This window comes from Marmota flaviventris, chromosome 10 (assembly GCF_047511675.1).
Source record: "Marmota flaviventris isolate mMarFla1 chromosome 10, mMarFla1.hap1, whole genome shotgun sequence".
Classification (NCBI taxonomy): Eukaryota; Metazoa; Chordata; class Mammalia; order Rodentia; family Sciuridae; genus Marmota; species Marmota flaviventris.
Window position 1 is genome coordinate 2,021,137 of NC_092507.1, and position 24,612 is coordinate 2,045,748.

Here is a 24,612-nt window from a genome sequence, read left to right on the forward strand (position 1 = left end):
CCCTAGAGGTCCAGAGACACAAATCTCCCCGTGTGCCTCTGCTCTGTACAGCCCTTAGGGTGATGCCCATGGACCCCCAGTTCCTGGGGCGGGAGGGAGGTTTGCTTGCCTGGGCCGCCACAGCTGGCGGCAGGCAACATCTCTCTCCTTGGGGTGGCCCAGCTGTGGCTAGAGGCCTCAAGGGCCAGGACTCGCCCCTGGTGCTCGGGGACAGAGACTGCTTTCCGGGTGAGGGCTGTGGCCCCCAGAGCCTTCCCTGGGCGGGGCTCAGAAGGAGCAGGTGGGGTGTACTGGTGGAGCCGGCCACTGACCTGCGTGCCTGCCCGCTCCCCCCGCGCGGCCTCCTTGGTGCGGTCCAACGTCACTGGGCAAGCTGAGACCTGCCCCGGCGTTGATGCATAGTCATGAGGAATAAAGGGGTGGGCTGTGGGTCTGTTGTTGGATGCGGCCAGTTGACAGAACTAAGGGAGATGGGAAAAGCGAGAATGCCAACAAGCGGCCCACAGGTTCCGGAGCGTCCCTGGCTCCTGCCTCCCTAGCCACGGAGCCTCGCCCCTCGGGCCACCCCGCCCAGCGGCCGCTGCTCTGCCCCTTCCCTCCCCAGCCACCCAGACCCATGCCTCGTCCCGTGGCACACCGGCTCCCCGGCGTGTGCAGACCCCCGAGTGCCTACCATGCTGTACGTCGGTGACCCCATGAGGCACCTCGCCACGGTAGGTGTGACGCGCTGGCACGGGGCATCTGGGAACCGGGCTCCGTCCTTCTGGGGGTGGGTGTGTGCGGGTCTTGCCATGGTGGAGGCCCAGAGGGGTCTGTTTTTGCTTGTCTTCCTGGTCGGGTGCCTGCTGCCCTCTGGGGTGACCAGAAGCAGGAAGGGAGGCATTGAGGGGGCTGGAGGCGGGACCTGGGCTGGAGGTGGACAGATTTGGGAACCTGTCGATCCTGGGGTAGCTCTGAGAGCCAGTGGCCCCTGGCTGGGCAGAGACCGGGAGGCTGGGCCAGCCTCTTCAGCTTGGAGGCTGGTGTCTCTGCTCTCGGAGCTCAGCACACCTGGGGGTCACCTTTGCTCCCAGCCTCGCTGTGAAGCTGCCCCCCAGGGCCAAGAGCATCCTCCCCTGGGATGAGGTGTTTATTTGACAGCGGCGGGTGTTCTCCTGGGCGTGGGCTGCTCTTGAGGTGGGTGTGGGCTCAGGGGACAGGACCTGCAGGTGTAGCCAAGGCCTCCGGCTGCCCCCTCAGGCAGGGGTGCTGGCCTAGCAGACGGAAAGAAGGGACTGCAGCCTGTGCTTGGCCCCCAGGCCTGATCCCCGGGCTGCGCCCTGGGGACCTGGGCTCATTTCCAGACCTGCCAAGTCCCTGGGCTCAGGCAGGCTCCAGGCTGCTAATTGAGCAGGCAGAGGGCCCCGCGCAGCTGCTCTGTGCAGGGCCCTTCCCCTCACGGGAGCTTAGAGACCAGGGCTGCGGGTACAAGCTCCATGCGGGGGACAGCATCAGGCAGAGAGATGGTGGGTGGTTGGACAGACTGCGTGTGTCCCCAGGTCTGCCCTTCCAGGACAGGCCCGTGGTGCGGCCTCTCCAGGCAGTGTGGCCAGGGCTGGTGTGTGCACGAGAGAGGCGAGTCCGTGTGTGTCTGTAAGTGTGCATGCCACAGTACTCACATGCATGAAGATGTGTGTGCATGAAAGGCGTGGCGTGGCGTGGCGTGGTGTGGCAGTGTGTGTGGCTGGGCGTGAGTGTGTGCACCACGTGTGGACATGGTGCATATGCAGGTGAGAACACAGGTGTGTGTGTTCCTGTGTTCTAGGTGTGTCCAGGTGTGTGTACCTATGTGCAGGTGTGCTTGCGTGCTACGGACATGTGGGTTACACGTGCGTTGTGACGGTGTGTGTACATTGTGTGTTGGGTGTTTTGTGCCTGTGGGAGTGTTCCCCCTCACAGAATGGCAGTGTGTGTGTGGCACAGTGTGGCTCAGAGAGTGAATGTCTCGGCCTGACCTGGGCACTGGCTCCATGCACTTGAGTCTAGAGGCCCCCCGGCTTCTGCACACCTGGCCCCTGCTTTGAATCTGCACCCAGTGAGGAAGGGGTGTCCCCTAGCTGTCTGCCACCTGCTCGTTCCTTGATTCATCACCACCAACACCTTGTTGCGGAAACAGCCCCTGAGGGTAGCATCACTCCGACCACAGACAGTGTGGCCTCCTGGCTGCCAGGGCATAGGCTGTCATGCCTGGTAGACCCCTGGCCAGTGTCCCTGTCTGGCCAGCTGAGAAGCCTGGGGCCACAGGGACTCTGGTGCCACCTTTTCTCTTTGATGGAGCGGGCACTGTCCTGCGGGAAGGACAGCACCAAGGCTGAGCAGCTGCTGCTTGGGTATTGTCCTGGGAGGTGGTGGGAGGTAGAGAGCCGCTGTCCTGGGGCCACAGAGTCCCTCTGGGGGCCACTAGCATCCAACATGCTGCCGCCCCCTGCCCTGGGATCCAGCAGTGGCCACTAGGTACTGTGCTTCTTCTAGGCTGGGGAGAGCGGGGCTTGTCCTCCATGCGTGCGCCGTCTCTGTAGCCAGGGTCCATCGCGCTGCGCACCTCTTCTGCACTGGGTCAAGTGACAAGGGCAGGGAGTGGCCGAGCCCAGAGCCCACCATGGGTCCTAACCTCCCCACCCCTGGGGGAGCGGGGCTGAGTGGGGTCATCCTAATCTGGGCGGGAGACTCAGTTTCCCTGCTTCTGTGTCAAAGAGAGTATTTATGACTTTGTTCCACTGAGAGTACCAGAGGCCAGCGCAGTTCTGCCTAAAATGTGTTGAACCCAGGTGGACCAGCAGAACTGGAGTGGGGGCTTTACCCCGCTGTTGGCTTTTGTCATCACGGTCCATGTACAATGGCCACACAGGAGCCTGCTGCCAGCTCTGCCTTGCAGGAGGCTGTTGGAGCCACAGCTGGATGGCCTGTCCAGGGCACCCCAGCATTGTCTGGGGTTCTGACTGGGAGCTCTGTCTGTGGAGCCCATTGGCTGTGTCTCTGGGGAGCAGTGCCCTTGCTGAGTGTTTCCTTTGCCATAAGTGGAACAGCACGACCCTGATGTCTGCTATGTTGGTACTGAGCTCTGAGGTCACCGTGGTGGCCACTGGCTGTTGCCCCTGTCGGCTGCTCATGTCTGTAGGTGCAGGTACAGAAAAGCCCCGGTTCGAGAGCCTTCCTCGGGCGTCTCTGCTGCTCTTTGTTTGCTCGCCATCTTCCTGTCTGGCACGAGGACTGGAGAGTCCCTGTGGCTTTGGCCAAGTGGTACCTCATCTTGGGTCTGCAGCTCCTGACTGCCGACCTCGCTCACCTGGCCCGAGGGGCATGGGGACAGGGCTGGGTCCTGCCTTGTTCCCTGGGCCCTGAGCCCCGCTCACAGTGCAGAGCAGAACTCAGGGCTGTGCTTGTGCAGACTCCATAACAGGCTCTGTCCCCAACACCCGGGACTCCCCACTTCTTCCCAGATTTCCTGGTCCCCAGCCACCATCGCTGGCTCCACTCTGGGCTTCAGCATCCTGAGAGAGAGACGGGGCGACTCAAGGCACCAGGCTCTTCTACACCTTCTGTGTCTGCAGCAGAATAACTGCCGTGGGGCCTGGCTGTCCCCTGCCTCATCCCTCCTGCAGAGGGTGCCAAGAGTGTGAGTGTCAGGCTCCCTTGTGCGATGAGCAGATCTTGGGTCTGCAGTGTGTGCTGAGAGCAGGTGTCCCTGGGCTCCTGCAGGAAGCACAGCCTCTGGGCAGGCGGGGCCCCAGGGAGGCCCCGGTGGGGCAAGCTCACCAGAGCACAAGAAGAGTTACTAGGCACCTGTTGTGTGCAAGGGGCAGTGGAGCAGAGCAGGGACGGGGCTGACCTGGGTTCCAGAAGGACAGGGTGCACTGTGAGAACAGGCCACAGGAGGGCAGGGCCGAGGCTGGGCGCCCTGGCTGGAAGTGTGCAGGTGAGGGATGCGGGCACCCAGACCAGGTGTGGGACAGAGGCAGGGCTGGGCAGCACGTGCTGGCCCGCTGGAGAGGGCGTGGGTGACCCCGAGGACTTGGCCTGAGATGGTAAAGCAGGGGGCCTGGGGATCTGGGCACTGCCAGGACTGTTGCCTTGGCCACACCCCGGGGCCACCGAGGCGGACAGGCAGGAGAGGACAAGGCCAGCGGAGCTTCTGAAGCCACGTGAGGAAGGGAGCAGCAGGGGCTGAGCAGGGGGTGACCGGGACAGTTTGAAGGGACTTGCGGAGGGAAGGCAGGAGAGGACTGTGGGAGAAGGTCGAGGTTTCACCTGCCGTGGTGGCTAGAAAGGCTGCAGAGGGCACAGGGGAGGTGGGCATGGAGCCTGGCCACCCGGGCTGCCGCAGACCCTCAGAGGTGGCTTCCCGTGGGCAGGAGGATATGGAGGTGACTGCTGGGGATCCAGGGCGTGGGTGGAGGGGCTGGAGGGAGACAGGTGGGAGCAGAGCCCTGGGAGGGGGCTGGGAAGGACAGTCCTGAAGCCAGGAGAGGGCGTCACGGAGACAGGACGAGGGGCTGGGAGCGGGAAGTGCTGAGAGGGGGACACAGCCCGGCCAGCCTAGGGACCAGGTGGCCACAGGGAGATGGCTGGGACCCTGCTGGAAGGCAAGGCTTGTGCTGGACAGAGCCCAGGTGGGAAGGCCGAGGGAGACACCCACTGGGGCCCACCCATCTCGGAGGGGTCGCCCCACTTGCAGGGCACACTAGTCCCTGCTGCCTGTGGCTGGGTGTGGTTGGTTCCCTCTGGATGCCCGCCCAGCAGGCCCTGCACGTACGGGACCCAAATCAAGCTGGTCTTCTGCATGGGTGGCCTGGCCGTGTCTCAGCCAGCAGGACGCCTGCTCCTCCACCTATGCTCTGCTCAGCCCCAGAGCAGCCCTGACCCTGCACCCCACTTGAGCAGCCTCCAGATATTCCCAGGCCCCATGCCGCCTGCCCACTTCTCGGACATAACCAGAGCAGGGGCATTAGCCGTCGCCGTCTGTCCTCAACTCCAGAGCCCAGAGGCCCCTGAGAGCCTGGTCCACGTCCGTTCACAGAACCCAGCAGTCCAGCTGTGCTTGCCCATGGTCCTTCCCCTGGCCACAGGCCCTTGACCTGACGTTCCTGCCTGAGACCACGGGAGGTCTCCAGTTCCCGAGGCAGATTACTCCCTGCAGGCCGGGCTCTGGCACAGCCTCCGTGTCCCAGAGCCCTGCCCTGCCTAGACACGTGCTCCTGCCCTCTTGCCTGGAGGTATTTCCCCACTTTTTAACTTTTTAATGGATTGAACCCAGGGGCACTTTACTGCTGAGCGACACCCCAGCCCTTATTTTTTATTTTGAGTCAGGGGCTTGCTAAGTTGCCAAGGCTAGTCTCACTCTCATGATCCTCCTGCCCCAGGCTCCTGGGTCGCTGGGATGAGAGACACGTGCTGCCCCTCAGTGCTTGGTGCCCCTGCACCCCCCACTGGCCTCCCGGCTTGCTCCCTGCCTCCACCCAGGAGGGCAGAAGCTGCAGCTGCCACTGCTTCCTGCATGTGGGAAGGTTCGGGGGAGGCGGGTTGGTGACAAGAAGGGCCTGGGAGGGAGGTGGCTCAGGCCCCAGTGGCGGGTAGGAGCCCCTCTACTCCAGAGCTCATTAACTGCAGGGATGTGAGCCAAGCGGGGCTGGGAGGACCCGTGTCTGGCTCAGGCCTTTGTCTCGGCCTCCATGGCCTGTCCCGGCTCCTGGGCTGCCTGTTCCTCCTCGTCTTGGGTCTTGGCCCAGATGTCACCGACCGGCTGCCGGCCATCGCTGGTGGCACACACGTGCTGCCCACCCTTGCTGTGCCCTGCCTCACACAGGCCACCTTTCAGTGTCTCGTTTGGCTGCTCCTTCTGGGTCTCCACTGACCTGAGCTCTGGAGGCCTGGGGAGCCTGGCCGGCCGCCTGCGGCGTTCAGCTGGTGCAAGCAGGGCCTAAAGGAATGGATGGGCAGGCAGGGCAGCATGGACCCAGGGAGCAGGGGACACAGGGGAGAGGGGCCGGCAGTAGCCATGCCCCCCGCAGCCCATCTTCCTGGAAGCCCACCTTCACCCAGGCTCTCGGGGGCTAGACAGACCTGCCCTGTAGAGCCAGCAGGGGGGCAGCCTGGAGGCCCCATGGGGACTTTGTGTGGTGCTCTGGGTCCAGGCTGGCCATGTGGGTGGAGGCAGGGGCGGGTGGTGGCTTGGGCCTCGTGGTGGGTCCCACAGACAGACACCCGGTGGCCCAGCGGGACTTCTGGGGGCACGATCCGGGAGCGAGGTGTGGAAAGTTCCACATGGCCCGCGTGGTGCTGGGCACAGCCTTGCTTGGCAGGGAGGGCAGGGGAGGGGGTGCCGTGTGCATGTCTCAGGGAGCAGCCTCCCCCCAGCGCAAGTCGCGTCTTGTTGGCATTTCCATCCGTTTAATCACAGGCTCGGGAGAGACTGTGGGAAACACTGGCGGGATGGAGGTCTCTCTGAGAGGGATGGCTTGTCTCCTGCGGGGCCAGGCTGGTGTCAGTCACTAACCCCGGGTGAGGCTGGGCCCAGGTTCAGACATGCCCACGGGAGAAGAGCAGGGAGCCTGAGGAGTGTGCTACTCCTAGAAGATTCCTCCGCAGCCCGGGCCTGGTGTTCCGGAGCACAGGGCGCTGGCTCCCTGTCCCTCCCGTGCTGGGGTCAGAGCGGAGCCAGCTGGACATCCAGCCTGGGGTGAGGAGGCCCAGGGAGGGCAGGCTCCAGGCAGACCCCTGAGGCCGAGCCCTGTCAAGCTACTGCCCCTGCCAGCACTCGGGCCCCTGCCCCATGCCGTGGCCCACAGTGGTGGATGAGCTCCCGTACTCCGTGGCCCTGCAGGGCTGCTGTCCCAGGTGTGGGGCAGAATCGGCCGGCAGGGAACTGCCGGCTAAATGCTAGTGGGGACTGGACAGAGCCAGGGCTGGGGGCTTGTGTGAGGACATGGCGTTGGAGCCCATGCTGGTCCCTGAAGGACCAGCAGTGTGTCCAGGTCTACTGCAGGCCCCTCCTCACTCCAACTCAGGTCCTGACTGCTCCTTGAGGAAACCCCAGTGGACCCCGGTCACCCTGTTTTCCACACAGAAGGGGACACACATGCAGGCTGTGGTAAAACTGGACCTCAGACCCAAGTCTCCTGATGTCCACCCTGGGGCGCTGCCCAGGAGAGGGAAGGTGCCTGCTGGAGATGACGGAAGGGCAGACCCGGGCACCTCTTCCTCTGGTGTCAGCTCCCAGCCACCTGCCAGGAGGCAGAGCACGGGGAGGGCAGAGGGAGCTGGGGAGCCCGGGGTTGGCGGGGAGCCAGGCTGGGACCCTGCATAAGGGACCTCTCAGGAGGGAGGGAGGGGCAGCCTGGGGCAGCTCACCGCCTTCCTGTGGAGGTCACAGGTGGACTTGGTGGAGGGGCCTTTGGGACTCTCTGTTGTCCTTGCAAGGGCTTTGGAAATGTTCTGCCTCTGCTCCCGCTGGAGCCTGGGGGACAGGAGGAAAACTGAGAGCAATGTCGTTGCACAGGCCTACCTTCTAGGGGCCTGTGTTCCCTGGTGTGGTCCCCGTGGGTTTGGCAGAGTTTGAGATGGAGAAGGGCTGGCGGGGACCAGGTGGGCTGTCTGGGAGCATCCATTGGCTGGGAGTGCAGCCTGCATCGTGGGAGAGGACCCAAGTCAAGGGTGTGAGCTGCGGGCTGCACCAGCCAAGCTGTCCAGGGCCCTCTGCTGGAGGTTTGGAATCCAGGAGTGAACTCGCATTTTGGTTCCTTCTGTCTGCAGAGACCTTAATGCTTCTGCAGGGAGAACCCCTCCCAGAATTGCACCTGCTCTGCCCAGGGCCTCTGCCTCCTGGGATGGGCAGGGAGGGCAAAGGAGGCCTGCCGTGTGCCATGCAGTGGACCCAGGTCCCTGCACTTGCTAGGCAAGCACTGTGCCACTGAGCCACACCCATAGCCCTTTTTATTTTATTTGGAGACAGGGTCTTGCTAAGTTGCTGAGGCTGGCCTGGAACTCAGGATCCTTCTGCCTCTGCCTCCTAGTAGCTGGGATTACAGGTGTGCGCCACTGCACCTGGCTGCTCTCAGATCTTTACCTATATTGATTTATGCCACCGCCTCAGGAGCCCTAGATGATGAGATTTGCCCCATCTTAGCTGGAGGCAACCAAGGCAGAGAGGTCAAGTGAAGACCCAGGGGTCAGGTGACCCTGCTTGGGTGTGTGTTACCCAGAGAAGCAGGACAGGAAGCCCAGGAGCCCTGGGAAGACCGCAGAACACTGGAACCTTGGGACTGTGGGTCAGGCTTGGTCCACAGCAGAGACTGGTCCAAATGGGTACACCTGGGGGAGGCCAAAGGGAATTGGGGGGGATGACCCTGCCCTGGCTTGCAGTGTTCTGCAGAAGGCCCTGGCCATGGGCACCATCTAAGCTTGGGGCTATGGCCACAGGGACAACTTCAGCACCCACTGTGGCCACTTCCACCAAAGGCTCCTGAAGGCCAGGCAGCTGGCACTACTGCGTGAGTCTCCAGGTCTGTGTGGGAGCCTCAGGGTCTGTTTAATTCCATAAGTGTTGTGAGCACCTAGCTTCTTGCCAGGGGCCAGCAGTGCCAGGGTGCATTGGGGAATGGAGACCCCCACCCTGCCTGAGAAGTACCACCCAGGGTCGGTTCTCGAGGTGGCCCGCACGGCTCCTGTCCCCAGTGAGAAGGCCTCCCAGGCCTGCCTCTCTGCAGAGCTGCCCAGTTTAACTGACAAAGGGAGAAGGATCTGTGTCCAGCCAGTGGGACAGCACAGAGCTGCAGTCTCCCCAGAGCTCCCCTCTGCTCCCAGGCAGGCCAGGCCAGGGTGCAGGGGGACCCTTGGCTGCTTTCCTAGAGGTGCCCTGGGAGCTGGCAGACAGTTCCCCAGTCCTGTGTGTCCTCTGCTTCCCAGCTGTCCTCTGCAGGGGGACCTCAGAGGCATGGGGGTTCCAAGGAGATGAGGTCTGGGAACCGAGTTGAGACCCGAGATTGGCCAAGGGAAGACAACTTCACCCATTTTTGACAGCTGCCTCCATCCCAGTGCAGGGGGAGACCCCCAGGCTGGGGTTGATGGATTTGCTGGAGAAAGTCTGGCCTGCTTGACAGAAGGCCGGGCTCCCAGGGCTACCCTACCCTGCCTGTGTCCTGAGGGGGCCCACCCTGCCTCCTCCTCCAGGAAGGCAGAGAGCTCAGACTGCCTGTTGGTGGAGCACACAGATGAGGAGCGTTGAGGAGCTCTATGGGGTGCTGCTGGTCTCACAGAGGCCAAAGAGGCCCTGCATGGCCCCTCTTCTCTAGATGGGGTGTGGGGGTCAGGTAAAAGACAGGGGGATCTGGGAAGGGCCCTGCTCTCCCTAAGCCCTCACAGAGTTCTGTCCCCTACCTCAGGCACTGGGGTCCCCAGCCAGGCCTTGCCCCTGGTGGCCTGCACGCTGGAGGGAAGGCCACCCGCTGCTCCCTGCTCCTGCTGGCTCCTCGCGGCCTGCCTGGGTCACACCCAGGAGCCCGGTGAGCACATGTAGGCACATGTGGGCTGCCGCGGGCCGGGCATGTCCTAATTAGCCCACTATCTTGGGAGTTCTTATTGAAAGCAAAACAAACCAAAAAAGTCCTCGTTTTGCCCAGGTTTCTCCCCACTGCCAAGAGTGTCTCACCTGGGTTTCCGGGGCCTTTGGTTCTGGGGGACCTTGGGCTTCTGTGTGGGCCTCGCTGGGTCTCCCTGGCGAGACTTCCCTGTTTCCAAGTTTGCCTGGAGTCAGGAGGGATCCCAGGCAGAGCCCCGAGTAAGCAGGACCTGCAGGCGGGACGCCAAGAGTCTCTGGGGACACCTGGGGCAGAGAAGAAAGGGCCAGGAGGAGGCCCCTGCAGAAAGCCACCTGCATTTCCTAATTAGTGGGCTCTCTGCTTCCCACTGGGTCACAGTAGGCACGGTGGCCAGGCAGGATGAGTGTGCCAGGGTGTCCCTTGGGCCTTGGGAACTGGAGGCATGCTGGAGACTGGATCCACTCGACGTAAGGCCAGGCCAGCCCAGTGCTCCTGGGAGTGGCCTCTGACCATGAAATGTCATGGAGCCTATGGGCCAGGTCAAAGGAGGCCGGAGTGACGAGTGAGCCAGCCTCTGATTCCTCTGCTGAGGCTGTCTGGACTGCAGTGGGCGGCGACGCTGATGGTCCGGGCTTGCTCAGGGCCAGAGGACATTTCCTCACATCTCGAAGCGCTCCCGCGCTGGCGGGCCTCCCGCTGGAAGGGCTCTGGTGCCTCCTGCAAACCGCTCAGGCGGAGATCCTATCAGTCCTCTCCTCTTGGTTCAGTGACTAATTCCCTGGCGCTGTCCTCAGATCATGAAAGAATGTGGGCAAGTTAAAATACGAACCTCGTTGTCATGGGTCTGCACGGGCTCCTGGCCCCGCTGGCCTGGGGTGTCCTGCCATCAGGGATGGAGCAGGGACAGGGCACGGGAGCCCACCCACACCCGCATCTAGACCCGCAGGGAGGCTGGGCTGGGTGCCCCTTGCTCAAGGAGCTCCCACATGCAGGAGGGAGGAAGCCCTCCCTGCAGCTCTCACCTGGCCCAGCACCCTGCCAACAGGGAAGACCCTTCCCAGAACGCCACGCTGGGGTGGAAGAGGCCAGCTCCTGCCTGCACCAGGGTGAGCTGACCTTCGCCCACCAGGTGGAGGTGTGCAGCCATCACCAGCTTGGCTCACCTCCACACCTCCACTCACTCACTCATTCTTCACTCCACCAGCAAACCTGAGAGTGCAGACAGAGGGTGCAATCCTCCAGCACCATCCGGTAGAGACAGCGGCTCTGTACTGGGCGCACACACACTTTCCCTGTCTCTGATCCCTGAAGAGTGCAGCGTAATATCTATTTGCACAGCAATTACGTTGTTAGCATTACTCGTCTAGAGATGGTGGAAAGCGTATAGGGCGGGCACAGGTTCTGAGCAATACTGGCCGCTTGGGTAAGGGGCTTGAGCATGCACAGGTGGCATTTGGTGTCCATGGAGTCCTGGGCCCAGTCCCCACATGGGAAGGATGACCACTAAACATGAGCCATGGGTGCAACGCTGCAGTTACTAGTAGCCACACTCAAAAGGTGGATGCGATTTAATAATTTATTTACCCAAATTAGGATGGTTCAGGGTGTGAATGTGGAAGGGCAGATGAGGCCGCTGCTTTCTGTGGCCCAGGCCTGGGCATCAGGGCGGGCTTGCACCTGCAGCTCAGCACGACTCATCCTGCCATTCCTCAGGCTGTGTCAGAAGGACCTTCTGGACAGCGTGGGTCCTCTTGGCTCCCAGTTCAGTAGGGGACGCTCAAGCAACGCCTTCCAGAGAAGCAGAGTGAGATGGGAGAGGACCCCAGTGGGGGTCTTTCCAGCTGGTGTCGCCTCTGAGCTGAGGAGTGGGGTCAGTCAGCCTCAGTGGTGCTGGCGAGGTGGGCAGGGTCTGTCCCGCAGGGGACGCTGTCTTATCAATAGAGGGTCCCCAAGTCCATGGCCCAAGGCCCGCAGGCTGTTTCCATATGGTGGCAGGTTTGGCCAGACCCTGTACCACGACTTTCCCAGGAGAGCCCTGTGTGGCCGCCCCGGTGGACAGGGTGTGGATTCGACCCAATGGTTGGATGGCAGCTGGCCATCCCGGAGCTAGCGTACCCAAGGAAAGCCTCTACCTTGCTCTTGGTGTTGCTGAGAGCCATGACCTGCCCCTGCCCTCCCAGCCCCTCTCTCATCCTCCTGGACAGTCTTCCACTGAGCCCTCAGCTGCCCAGCCTGCCCCTGTGTTCAGGACTCTGGACAAAACCCAGGAGTGGCAGGGCCCTGGGGGCCAAGGGCTCTTGTCACGGACTCACAGGACTTGTGGCCTCTGCGCAGGCTGTGCTGGAGGGACTTTGGGTCATTAAGCCCAGCCCCCCTTGGAAGAAGGTGGGCTGAGGTGCAGGAAGAGCTGAGCAGGCCCCCACCCTCCCCAGCCCTGCTGGGGGACTCACAGGGGGGCACAGGACAGGCCCGCACCCACCCCAGTGTCCAGGAACCTGTTTGTTTTCCAGTTTGGAGGAGGCAGGGTGGTGGGAGGGAGGACTTTGGTGGGTTCCAAGGGCTCTAGGAGGGAGTGTGGAGTAAGAGGTCGCCTGCTGGGTCCCCCTTCACTGTCCCCTGTCCCATGTTCTCAGGCTCCCTGCCTGGGCCGCTGGATCCCCCGGTCACTTCTGCCCTCCAGGCCTCGGGCTCCTGCTCTGTACCCACAGGGTCTGTGGAGAGGACAGTACCGACGACCCTGGGCCGGGGAAAGAGCCCCGCAGCCACTCCTGCAAGGACCCAGTCTGGCCAGGGGAGCCCTTCAGTGTCACCCTCCCCAACCTGCCTCCTGCGGGAAGCCTCGGGATTTGGAAAGGGCCTTCCTGGGCCGGGCCTCCAGGCGAGGCTCGCTCTGGACCCAGACACTGGGGACTCTGAAGCTGCTGGGGAGGCTGACCCATCCGGGCGTCCCAGGGCCCCACCAGGCGCAGTCCCTGTTCCTGGGAGAGTGGACCTGGGAGGAGCTGGGCTGCCAGGAGGCCCTGGGGGGCTGTCCACCCTGCCTGGAGGCTTCTTGGCCATTCTGATGGAGATGAGGCCACCTACTTGAGGACACCAGTGAAAGTGGTTGTTGGGGACTCTGGGGACACAAGGGAATATTGGGCTCAGCCACTGACATGCAGCCCCCTCCTGGGTGGCTGGATTCAGGGGCCACATCTGGTCCCCCAGAGCCTCGTGGCACCCTTTGCTCCAGAGGGTGCTCCAGTCCTGCCTGCCATGGCCTAGCTCACAGGGCTGCCCCTGGGGAGAACAGTGGAGCATCAGGAGTGGGGAGCCCCGCACCCCATCAGCTCCGCTCCAGGCTGCAAAGCCCCGATTCCTCCCGGGCAGCTGGGTGGATCCCCAGAAACCCTGGCACTCGGGGAGGCGATGGAGAGGGGCGGGCAAGGTGAATATGTCAGTTTATCCCAACACAAGTAGTGGCCTGTTGGGGTGGGGTGGGGGCCTGAGGAAATATTTGGGATGACTGGAGCCGGCTGGCCCTTTAAGGCTCCTGTAACAAGACACCTCCCTGATGGGACCGGGGAGGGCTGGGGCTTCCACCCGCAGCCCAGCCGACAGAGTTTCTCCCTCCCTCCTCCCCCTTCCCTCCAGGCCCAGTTCAATTTGCTCAGCAGCACCATGGACCAGATGAGCAGCCGCCCAGCCCCAGCCAGCCCCTACACCCCGGAGCACGCGGCCAGCGTGCCCACCCACTCGCCCTACGCGCAGCCCAGCTCCACCTTTGACACCATGTCCCCGGCGCCCGTCATCCCCTCCAACACCGACTACCCTGGCCCCCACCACTTCGAGGTCACCTTCCAGCAGTCAAGCACAGCCAAGTCAGCCACCTGGACGGTGAGTGGCCCCTGCTCCCAGCAGCCTGGGGATGGGGAGGCCCTCAGGGCACCTCAGGAGGGCTGAGCAGCCGCTGTCCACACAGGGTTCCCACCTGGCCCAAGCCGGGAGGAGCATCGGGCAGGAGGCGGGTCTCTGGGCTGGGCAGTCCATGTGTGCCCACCCCTAGGACGCTGGCCAGAGCCAGCCAGCTTCCCCCAGGGCCCCAGAGGGGTAGGATGTGACCCGTCCAGGAGAGCCAGGGGCAGGGGCAGACTGTTCTCACCAAGGCCAACTGGCCAGCTTGCCTGTGCTCAGGTGGGGACCCTGCTGCGAGGGTCATCCGAGTCCACTGAGGCCACCTCCTCTGGGCAGCATGGCCCTCTGCTGGTTGTGGCTGAGGGCTCTGCCCTGTCTTCTCTGGAATGTCATCTCCGAGCACTGGCACGGGACGGGGAGGTTGGGGCAGGAACACGGTGCTGAGGGCTGGGGCCGTGGCCGTGCCCCTGGGGAGAATCTGGCTTGTGCCGACCCCGGGAGCCTCCCCCATTCACCCTGCTGCTAGCTGGCCTGCGCCGAGTGCTCTGAGCTCAGTGACCACAGGATGGAATCCATTCTCATCCCATTTTACAGCCAAGGGAGCCAAGGCACGCGGAGCTGTTCAGATAGCGGGCGAGGCCCTGGGCGAGAGGCCAGTGACACCCGTGCCAGTGTTTCCAGCCACTGGAGCTGGAGGGCAGGGCAGAGCCCAGGTGGCCCCGTCAGGCTCTGCAGGCGGCTGGAGACACTGGTCTGGGGACTGGGCTCCAGCCAGGACCTCCCACCCCTGCTTCTGGTTGTTGCTGGCCATTGGCTCCCCAGCTGCTGGCCCATCACTGAGTGGAGGTTCCACCCCAATCCTGGGGCTCTGACGGGCCGGGCAATTGTGACTCCTGTCCAGGGCCCCCCAGCCCCGTCCAGGCGGTTACTGCAGAGCCCAGCCTCGTGCCTGTTTCCCCATCTGTAAGTTATTTCTCCAACCTGACCGTGAGCTCTGATGAGGTGGAATGGACCGAGAGCCAAGCAGGCTCCACCGCTGGTCTCCGTCACCGAGCCACCCCTGTGGTGACAGAGTCCCTCCTGCCTGGGGCCCCTGGATGAGGCTGTGCCTGCCCAAGGTCTCTCTGTTCTCTACTACCCTAGTGGGAGGGAGGCCAAAAAGGCCCCTTCACCGGGGCTTGGCAGTCCAGCCAGGTGACCTGAAGCCAGGTGAGGACACCCAAGACACCCCACCCACACACCTCTAGCCCAGGAATCCCACTACCACCTGCTTCTGTGTCCAGCCTCCTTGCCCAGGTCATTCTCTCCCTTCTGGGGGTGGGGGTACCCATTCTCCTAAGTGACACTGTCATCAGAGTCTGAGCTTCTGGAGAAGGATCCCCTTGAGTCCTGGCTGGGTAGAGGCTCTGTCCCCTTCCTTCCCTTTGTTGGAGGATGCAGTGCCCCGGGGCTCGGGGCATCTCACATGGTCTGAGCTGGTCCCCAGGGAGGAAGAGGAGCTGCCCGCCTGCTGGCTGTCTCCCCCTACATGAGGCTCTGCCACCCCTGCCAGGGCTCAAGGGACATATGGTTTGGTCCTACTGTCCTGCCCTAAGTATCCCCATGGGGTGGTCTGCTGGCCACTGAGGCGGCCCTGGTTGACCAGCCACATGGGTTGGGCAAGGTGCAGCCTCCAAACTGGCCCCCACTTGGTGCCCAGCATCAGAGCCGCGCAGCGCCAGGGTGCTGTGCCTGCGCAGGCCCCTCCTCCTCCCCGGGCAGCTGGTGGAGGTGGGACCAACATTGATAATGAGATTTTTGGCACCTTGGCTCTCTGGGAGCAGACCCCTGAGAGCTTTTTCCCTTGCCCAGGGAGGGGCAGGCAGCCACTGCTGTCAGTTCTTGGAGGTCCAGCTGTGTGGGCGCTGCCCAGACTTGCTGCCCTGGACTCAGCACCACGCGGTGCTCGGCCCCTGCCACGCTGCTGGCTGGTAACTGATAGATAATTCGTATTTTTCTCAAGTACAATTCCGCGTTGAGTGCTGCCCTCGTTCTTCTCCCAGATCAGCAAAAACACCCTCGCTAGCCCCCAGGTGACCACAGCTGTTAATGTCGTCCTTGGTCTCTATTGTGCTGGAGCTTCGATGGGCCTCCCCAGCGCTGGGGTCCACTGCCCCATCGGCTTCCCTCAGACTTCGGCTCTGCTACCGCACCCAGGGGTCTGGAGCCCTCAGCTCAGGGGCTTGCACGTCTGTGCCCATGTGCATGCATGTGCACACACAGACGCGGGCACCCCCACATGCTGGCCACACTGAGGCACACGGGTACTCGGGAGCACACACGTGTGCATACATCCATGGCACGCCCAGGCAGGCCTCAGGTTGCCGTCCAGGGTCCGACGACCCCTTGCCCCACACCAGCAGGCAGGTGGAGCCGCTGGAGAAGGCTTAATGTTTGGCTACAAGGCTGTGGCCAGTGACAGGAACCAGTGACAGGCGAGGACAGCTTGGCTGGCAATCTCTGTAAGTGGGATAGGTAGACCTGGGACCCCTGCTGGTGTGCAGGTCCCCTCCCAGGTCTGCTGGTAACCTACTGCTGTGTCACCTCCCTGCCCCCCGTCCTCTGGCACAGGAGGAACAGATCGGCTGGCTCTCGGGGCTTCTCAGAACAGGGCCTGGCGTCAGGGAGCACCCTGCAAGGTCTGCTGTTCTAGCCGCCCTGGCCAGTGCTTGTTCCATCTCAGGACCCTCTGGGATCTGGGGAGAGAGACACTGGGAAAGGCCACAGTTGTGAGCCAGTGGGCACTGATGCTCAGTGGACAGTTGTACTGGGGGCTGGGCCAAGGATGAGGGTAGCAGTCGCTCTTGCCCATTTTGTGACCTTCCTGGGACATGGGCAGTGTTCTTGGCCCTGTGGACACTCCTGTTCTAGGAACTACCCCTATTAGCTGGCAGTGTTGTGGACAGCTGGCCCCAGGGGTCTCCTGGCAGAGGAGGAGCAGGTGTGATCTCCTCTACCCACTAGAGAAGCCTGACACAAGGGTCCCTGAATGCCACCCAGCTCAGCCCCTTCCTTTATGCCAGGGGACGCAGACAAGCTTGGTATTTGGGAGGGTTAGAGATGGGCTCTGTGGTCAGTCAAGAAGGCCCATGTGGGTGGAAGCCCTGGTCCCACAAGGCATCTGTGGGCACCGGGAGGCCAGGCTTCATGGAATAGCCGACTGAGTGCTCAGAGGCAGCTGTGGGAGGCTGGTGGTGAGGGCATGCACAGGAAGGAGGCCACAGGTGGGAGCCCTCGGAGGGACATGGCCTGGACACGGCCCTGTGTAACCCCAGCTGCCCTCAGATTCAGTGCGTGTGCGTGTGGTGTGTGTGTGGTCGGGGGTGGGGGCAGTGGATCCATGTGGCGTGAGGGCCCCCGCTCGGCCTGGGGGAGCTGTGGAGGGCGGGCGGGAAGCGCAGAGCCCTAGGAGGGATTTCTGGGGAGGACAAGGCTGAGTCAACACTAATGGATTTGGAGAAAACTTTCCAGCCCCTCGGAGGTTTGCAAGCCAGAGAAGAATAGCAGAGGTGTCCCAACACGATTGTGGTATCAATTGCGTTATCCTAAAAGTTTATGGAATGCATAAGTGGAATTAATACTTTTACTGGCACCAGGAGCAATTATGTGTATTTAAAGCCAAGGGAAGAGTTCTAAGAGTGTTTATTGTGGAGATGAAACGTGGATTATTAGGGGAAACGAGAACACTTAGGGGAGATCGCAGTGATTGCTCCTATTGTACAGCAGGGCTCTGCCCAGGGAGCACCCAGCAGTCGGCTCTGGCCAGGGTCAGTGCCCGGTCTCCTGGCTAGAGGTGGCTCATCTATTCTCTCTCTGTCCTCTTGACAGCCAGAGGAGCCCTGGCCCTGGTCACAGAACTTGGTCTGAAGGCCATGAGTGAGGCTGGAAAAGTCAGGCTCGGAGGCCCTGGACTGGCTGCAGCCCGGACACCAGCAGGCTGGTCCTGGGAGCTGAGAGCAATCCCCAGCCAGAGGGGCCCCACCTCGCACCATTGGGCTCTTGTAGGGCCCCTGGGAAGACAGGCTCCTGCCCCATGGGCTCAGGATGTGGAGAAACAGGACCAATTATTTGTTAGGAGTAATGGTCCATTTTCAAAGACTTGTTTCCAAAGCGGTGGTCGCTGCATGGACCCGAGTTCTGACTCATGGTGCTGACCACACCACTGCAGGGCCCCTGTGTACTGGTCCCACAGCTGCAGGAGGTAGGCGCTTCTCTCTCACTTCACAAAGGAAGAACTCGGCCTCCCAGAGGTCAGGTCAGGGCAGGTCACCTTGACCCCAGAAGCCCAACCCTGAGAGCCTGTTCATGGGTTGCATGGACTGCCCACCTCACTGGGCACACCCCAACCAGGGTCCTGTCCCGCAGTCTCACCATGACTCCAACTCCATGGGGGTGAGTCTGGGATGTGTCAGACCTCTGTGACCAAGGGTACAGAGGTGCTGACCCTCAGAGGTCTGCCTGCTTGGCCCTGGGGGAGCACAGACCTTGCCCCATGAGCTCCTGTTACTGTGGACGTAGAGCCTGCCCGAAGCCCAAGGAACCAAGTTTTAAATCAGCAAATGGAAGGTCCTCTAGAATCTTTATCACTGGGATGCTCTGGGGCTGACCAGACTCCAAGGTGAGGAGTCAGGCCAGCCGGGCCTGCGGACAGTCCCTCCTTACCTCTCCTGGTGCTGTCCTGTGGGCCTGGCCCCGCCCACCTCACCCCAATTCCACCAGCCTGTTTTGCAGGTGGGGAGGGCCCACCACAGGGTTCTCCTGGACCTGGTGCTAAAGCTGGATGGGGCCTGGCTGGCCCGGGCCTGGACGTGGAGGCCGTGCTGAGCAGGAGCTGGCGTCCCTTCTCCTCTGGGCCAGGGAGGGCTTTGGGATTTCCTCAGGTCCCACTGGTGGCTAAGTTCAAGTGTGTGGATGGGCAACACAAGAGTCCACTGGCCCTGGTCCTGCAGGCCCAGCCCCTGCCCTGGTAGAGGGCATTCTGGCCCTTTCCCAAGGAGTCAGTGGCAGGGGACCTGTAGCCAGTCCGCATGGGGGAACCGCCTCCGCTGCAGATGGTGTGGCAGGCCGAGGCTGGTGGTCAGGGTTTTGATGGACCACGGAAGCCGAGAGCAGGATGGTGCGTTTGAGGGCAGAGAAGTCCCCTGGGAAAAGTTGCCAGAGCTGGGGGTAAAGCATGAGTTCAGAGGCCCCTGGGGAGCCCCCTCAGGCCTACAGCCCAGAGTCATGCCTGGTCACCTGCCCAGCTGTGCTGCCCATGGCCTGGGCCGTACCTGCATCCCAGTCCTGTGCAGGGTGGGTCCAGCTGGAGACTCTTGAGGGGGATGATGGAGGCCACCTCCACTGCTGGGACCTGGCTTTGGCATTAGAGTTAGATGCCAGAACTCTGTCCCCAAGGGCTACACTCCATATGTATGAGGTTCAATGAAAACTTAGATTTCAACCAACTACAGTGTTAAAAACAGAAACACAGGCACTCCCATGGGCCCAGCTCGCCTCCTGCCCTCCCTGGTCTCTGCTGCCTCCAGCTAGTGTCCCAGGAAGCTGCAGGGCCCTAAGGGAAGGAGCTGTCCACCCATGACCCCTATACCAGACCAAGCCACTGCCCAGAAAGGTGGCGGCTGGAGGCTCTTGGATTTCCTGTAAGAAACTGGAAGTAGAAGGGGGCCAGCTGACCCCAGGGCTCCCTTCTACTTCCAGTGGGCAGGGCCAGGCCAGCTCAGAAGACTGGGACAGCTCCTGCCTCCCAGGACAGGGTGGGGGCTAAGTAGTGTGGTCTTCCCTGTGGTGAGCAGGACAGACTGCTGGCCACCTCCCGGCTGAGCCTCTGCTGGGTAGTGCTGTGGCCTGGACCATAGCCCTGCTCGCTGGACTCTCGCCATATGTTTTCTCCATAAAGCCGGGGGCCACAGGTCAGCCGGCCAGGGGCTGCTCACTCCAGGGCACCCAGGGCAGGTGGGTATGGGCTCTCTGCTGGCCAAGTCAGAAGCCAAGTGGGTGGGCAGGGGCACCCGAGTTTGGACCCAGCTGGGAGACAGAGGTGGGTGTGGCATTTTGGACACAGCCCCTGTTTATGTCCTCAGAACACTGCCTGCTACCCCTCCACCCAAGGTCTCCAGATGGGACTCTGGGTCACAGCGTAGGACCAGTTGGAGTCCCCACAGCCAGGTGAAGGCAGAGCTAGGGTGTTAGTACTCAACCTGTGGGATGGTCTCAGCAAATCCACCAACACCCTCCACAGCAAGGACTCTAGCAAAGTAGAGGCCAGCTGTCCCTGCCAATCAGCTGCAGGGACCCCCCACCCCACAGATGTTAAGAGAGACGCCCTCTGTAGCAGGACCAGGGCAGGCCAGGCCCCCACTCCTCAGGGATGTAAGGCAGTCCAGAACGTGTATCACACCTGGAGCCACATCCTGCTTTGTCCCTTCTATGAGACACAGAACCCCACCCCTGTCGAGGGCAGCATAGCTGTTCGGTGTTCTGGGGGACACAGTCCCACAGGCTCTGTGCAGGCCCTCCGTGAGCACTGGGGCTCCCCCCAGACCACAGACTGCTTGAGGCCAATCTTGTGATATCCGGATATCAGTTCCCAGGACCCGTCAAGCCTGGCAGTGACCAGGGGCCAGGGGCTGGAGCCTGGAGATCTTAAAACAGAGAAAAGAACCAAACTCAGCTTCTAGGACTCCTAGGACCCCAAAAGGTGTGTGATTTCCCCTCCCCCACCCACCAGGAAGCCATCAGGGCTGTGGCAGCAGACACCAGCAGGGCAGCCTCCACTCACAGCCAGTTCTGCACCTGGAGGTCACATCAGGGGGCACAGGGCAAGGGCTCAGTCCCCAGGGATGCCACCCCTTCAGCTGCCAGCCATAAGCTCAACTGTCACCCCCAGGCTTCAGGGTCCAGTGTTTGCTCAAGGCTGACAGGACTCAGGAAGCATGGTAGCCCATCCTGGTGTGCTGCAAAGGATGCAGGTGAAGAGATGCCCAGGCCAGGTGTGGGGAAGGGATACGGAGCTTCCCTGTCCTGCCTGGGCACTGCCCTCCTGGACCTCCATGTGCTATATAGAAGTGGTCTAAACCCTGCCCTTTGGGGTCTTACGAAGTTCCATTACATAGGCATGATTGGCTGACCCTCCTTCACCCTCTTCCTTCCTGGGAGGTGGCTGGAGCTTCAAGTTCCAATGCAGGATCCTTCCTTGGTCTTCCTTTGACCAGCCCTCATGCAGCTACGTGGTGGCCACCAGCTATCAGTCAATTCACCATCATATGAAAAGACCCCGTCCCTTCAGAGCCCATGGAGACCAGATAAGCATCTCACAGTATTGTGAGCCACACAGCCCTGGCCTGGGTGCTGACCACCCGGTCTGAGCTGGCGGCTTTTAGAGGCAAAACTGGTTGCTAAAACCATCTAGAGGCCATGAGGGGTACAGTGGACCCAGGAGCCCTGTTAAGGGGCAGCAGAGCTGTTTGGTGCCCCCCCCCCCCAAGGCTCTGTGCAGGCCCTCTGTGAGCACTGCCCCTGGCTCTCCCAACCACAAACCCTCTGCTCTCCTCTGGGCTGCTCCTGGGCTGCCTGTGGCCAGGCTTCTGGTATCGGCCTCAAGTCCTGGCCAGGTGCCCATCAGGCCTTTACTCTGACGGGGGACCGAGCACCAGGCCTGCCCTAGCTCAGCACACGCCTGCTTCCCTCCCTGCTGGTGCTAACTCAGGACAGAAGCCACGTCTTCTGTCTCTGCAGCCGTGCCTGACATGGGGGCTGGGCAGGCCCGAGCCCAGTTATAGCACCCAAGGCTCCGCAGCCTCCCGGTCACTCTCTGTTGGACGCAGACGTGCCATGACAGGTGTATCCACCGCAGGAGGCACCCTCAAGGTCTCCCAGGCCGCGGGAGTCCTCCATGTGGCTCCTGCTTGCTCTTTGGGACCTGCCACCAGGTCATGGTGAGGCAGGTCGCCCAGATCCTAAGGGGTATCCAGCTCACCACAGGCCTGCCCCTCCTCAGGGGACAGTTTCTTGGCCCAGCCTCAGGGACTCGACTGGACAGTGATCAGGGCTGCATGTGCCTGCTTCCCGGTGTCCTCCCACCCTCCCCAGCCAACAGCTCGGCAGGCTCTTCCATTGTGCCCTTTGCCCAGTGGGGTGTGGCCTGCACCCTCCCTGGAGCCCCACTGTGAGTGCCTTCACTGCGTCCCACCTGGGAGCGACAGCCTGACCCCAGGTGTTCTGAAACAAGAAGTGGGGATCATGTACCCGCCAGGCTGGTCGCTCCCAGGACAGGGCTAGCTCTCCTGTTCTGCCGGGGCTCCCTGACCCGTGTTGGCGCCCCCTGCCATGCTCCCCGTCGGGTCACTCTCTGTGGGACGCAGACGTGCCATGACAGGTGTATCCAGAGGAGTCCAAGAGGCACCCACGGGGCTGCGATCACCCAGGAGAAAGGGTTCTCTAGGTCCAGGGGATGGGCCTGAGCCCACCAGACTTCAAGTGATGCTCTGTGGGTCAGCCCCCAGAGCTGTTCCAGGGAGAGAGCGAGGGCCAGTGGCCTTGGTAGGGTGATCTTTGAAGGGGTCCAAGAGAGGAGAAAGATGTGCCTGTAAACACACTCACATACACATAAGGAAAGTAGATAAAAGTGGGCTGTAAAAAAAAATCATTTAAAAAAATAAAAGCCCCCACTGTAGGCCCCGTCTTCCAGAATCTGTTGTAACAGATTCACCCAAGCTGGTTAACGGTATTTGCGGTTTGCAAGATGGTACATGTCCTGGGAAAATGACAGACAAGTTATTATCACCTCTCCACTGTCCTCTTGCCTAAACCTGCCCATGCCAGGCACCCAGCTGCCGGGAGCGGGTGCGAGGAAATTAACAGCCCCGCGCCCGCCCACCCCCCACCTGCCCTCTCACCCGCCACCCCCACACCAGCCCTGCCAGGCCCAGGGCTCCCAGCCAGGCCGGGCCCACCTTGGACTGGGGTGGGGGAGGAGAGGAGAGGAGGGAGGGGTGCTGGGAGGGACAGGCCGCATGGGTGTTTGGGCAAACCATTTCCTGCAAGCCAGACAGAATACACGCATCCGAGCAGGCAAGTCTAGGCGGCTCCGTGTCAACAGTCGAAGATAAATAAGATTTTATCAGCTCAGAATCTGTTGAAACACATCCATCTAGCGGTTCTAGGGAAGGAGAAGGCAGCAGGGGCAGGGGAGGCAGAGAGGAAGCATCTCCTCGACCTCTCAGAGCAGGGCCACCACCAACGGCCTCTCCTGCCCACTTTCCTCAGACTTCCACCCTGAGCGCTGACCCCTCCAGTTCTGTCTGGGGACCTGGGGGAGTGCTCAGGCCTCTCCAGGCTCAAGACGTGGGTATTCCAGGGGTCCTTCCTTCCCGTGGCCACCTGTCCCCACCTGATGCTCCCAGGTGTGGGGAGGCCACAGGCATCCCTCCCTGAGGCTGCCGGGGAGGGCCAGGATGGGCACCTCTGCGTCCAGCCAGTCATGCGCAGTGGCAGGTGTGTGCGTGCCAAAGTCCACATGAGCGCTGTGTTGGGGCGCCTCTGTGGGGGGCCAGGCCGACCAGGGGCCCTTAGAAGAGGAAGGGAGGGCCTTACTGAGGGAAGCGGCCCCCTCACTCTCTGCCCTCCACAGCTGGATTCGGTCAGGAACTGCCCACCGGAGGCCACTGGGCACTCCAGCTGGAGCCCCGCTACCGCCGCCGCCCGAGTACCAGGGACAGCTCCCGGCGCCCGAGCTCCTCCCCGGGGCGGGGCGTTCACCGCGCGCTCCTCTCCGGCTCCCGCTGGCCGCGCCCGAGGTGCGCATCTGGGGCTGCGGTCCTGGCAAGTGCGCGCCCGGGCTCCGGAGGAGCCGGCGGGTGGGGCTGGGGCAGGACCCTGGGGAAGGACAGGGGCTTTGAAGCCGCGCGCGCTGTTCAGACTCCACGGCTGTCGGAGCCGCGGGGCCGCGCGAGCCCGCTCGTCCCTGTCGGAACACGGCGGGAGCCGGGCGCGCCCCCACGGCCGGGCGTGTCGGGGCTGCCCAGGAATGCGGCGGCAGGGCCCTGTCACACCTCGCCCGGCCTCGCTCCAGCCTACCTTGGCCCAGGGCCTTGGTGGGCCTAATGCTCCATCTCAGGTCAAGGTTGGGAGCAGGGCGACTCTGGACGGTCAGCCCTGGAGAGGTAATGGCGGGAGCCAGGCCTAGAGCCCCTGGGCGGGTGCATGTGGTCCCAGCCCCTCCCACACCACCTCCATCTCTGGACGGCTGGGCCTGCTTACAAGGAGTGGGACCCGCGCAGGTCCAGCCTGGTACTGTGAACGACCCGGCCCGCGGACCTGCTGCGCTCCGCCACCCAGAGCAGGCATTGTGTAGTAGAGGGCGGAGAAGTCTGTCCAGGGTTCAAGGGAGCCCAGGCTGCAAACGCCAGCGCTAGACGGGGCTTCGGTGGCCAGACTTTGGGCTGTTCTCCTTTTGCTGTGGCTGGTGACTTTGACCTGAGCCCTGCCCCCAGGCCAGGCCTGTCTCACAGGGTGTCTGTCACCTGGACCCCACAGCCCATTTTCCTAAGGGGAGCCTGGAATGGATGCTTGCTGAAGGGGAGGCTCTCCAGCCCCAGGCTGGGCCCGATGTCCCTAGCTATGCTCAGATCCTTGTGCCTTTCTCTGGGGGCCTCCTCCACCAGGAAGCCCCCTTGGTTGGCCTCTCAGAGCCTCTCTGGGTTTTCACGGGGGGTCCCCTGCATGAGGCCAACTGTGCAGTTGTCTCAATCGAGGGCTTGTTCTGAAGCCTCACTTGTGAGTAGCTGGAGGATGGGGAGGGTCCATGCTGGGTTGGGGGATCCTGTGTGCTCTGTGGTCATTGCTCCACGTCTCACATGCCTCTCCAGGGAGGGACCACAGGAAGAAAGAAGCCATTTATTGAGTACAGGTTGCTCATCTCCTTCTATTCCAGGTTACTGGTGCGGGCCAGCCCCCTCAACCTTCTTCCAGTGCCTGCATTCTGGGGACATGCACTGTGCATACAGCAGGCACTCTCTAAGTGCTCAGCAGTGAGCAGCTCACCCCACAGGCTGCTTTGGGCTTCAGAGAAGTTTGGTAGCCTCTCCTCCACCTGTCAGCACTGTGTCAC

At 62.3% G+C, this 24,612-nt stretch overlaps 1 protein-coding gene across 2 annotated transcripts in view; it reads left to right on the forward strand.

The window, feature by feature from the left end:
* Positions 1 to 24,612, forward strand: part of Tp73 (tumor protein p73) — a 47,508-nt gene that overhangs the window by 12,854 nt on the left and 10,042 nt on the right. Inside the window, exons 1-2 of one of the 2 annotated variants that reach the window (XM_071617276.1) lie at positions 617 to 713; positions 13,206 to 13,448. In XM_071617276.1, the coding sequence (XP_071473377.1) occupies positions 675 to 713; positions 13,206 to 13,448 (282 nt within the window). In that variant the 5' untranslated portion in view covers positions 617 to 674. Of the gene's footprint in view, positions 1 to 616; positions 714 to 13,205; positions 13,449 to 24,612 lie in introns of those variants that run through there. The other variant, XM_027947763.2, reaches the window with a different exon arrangement.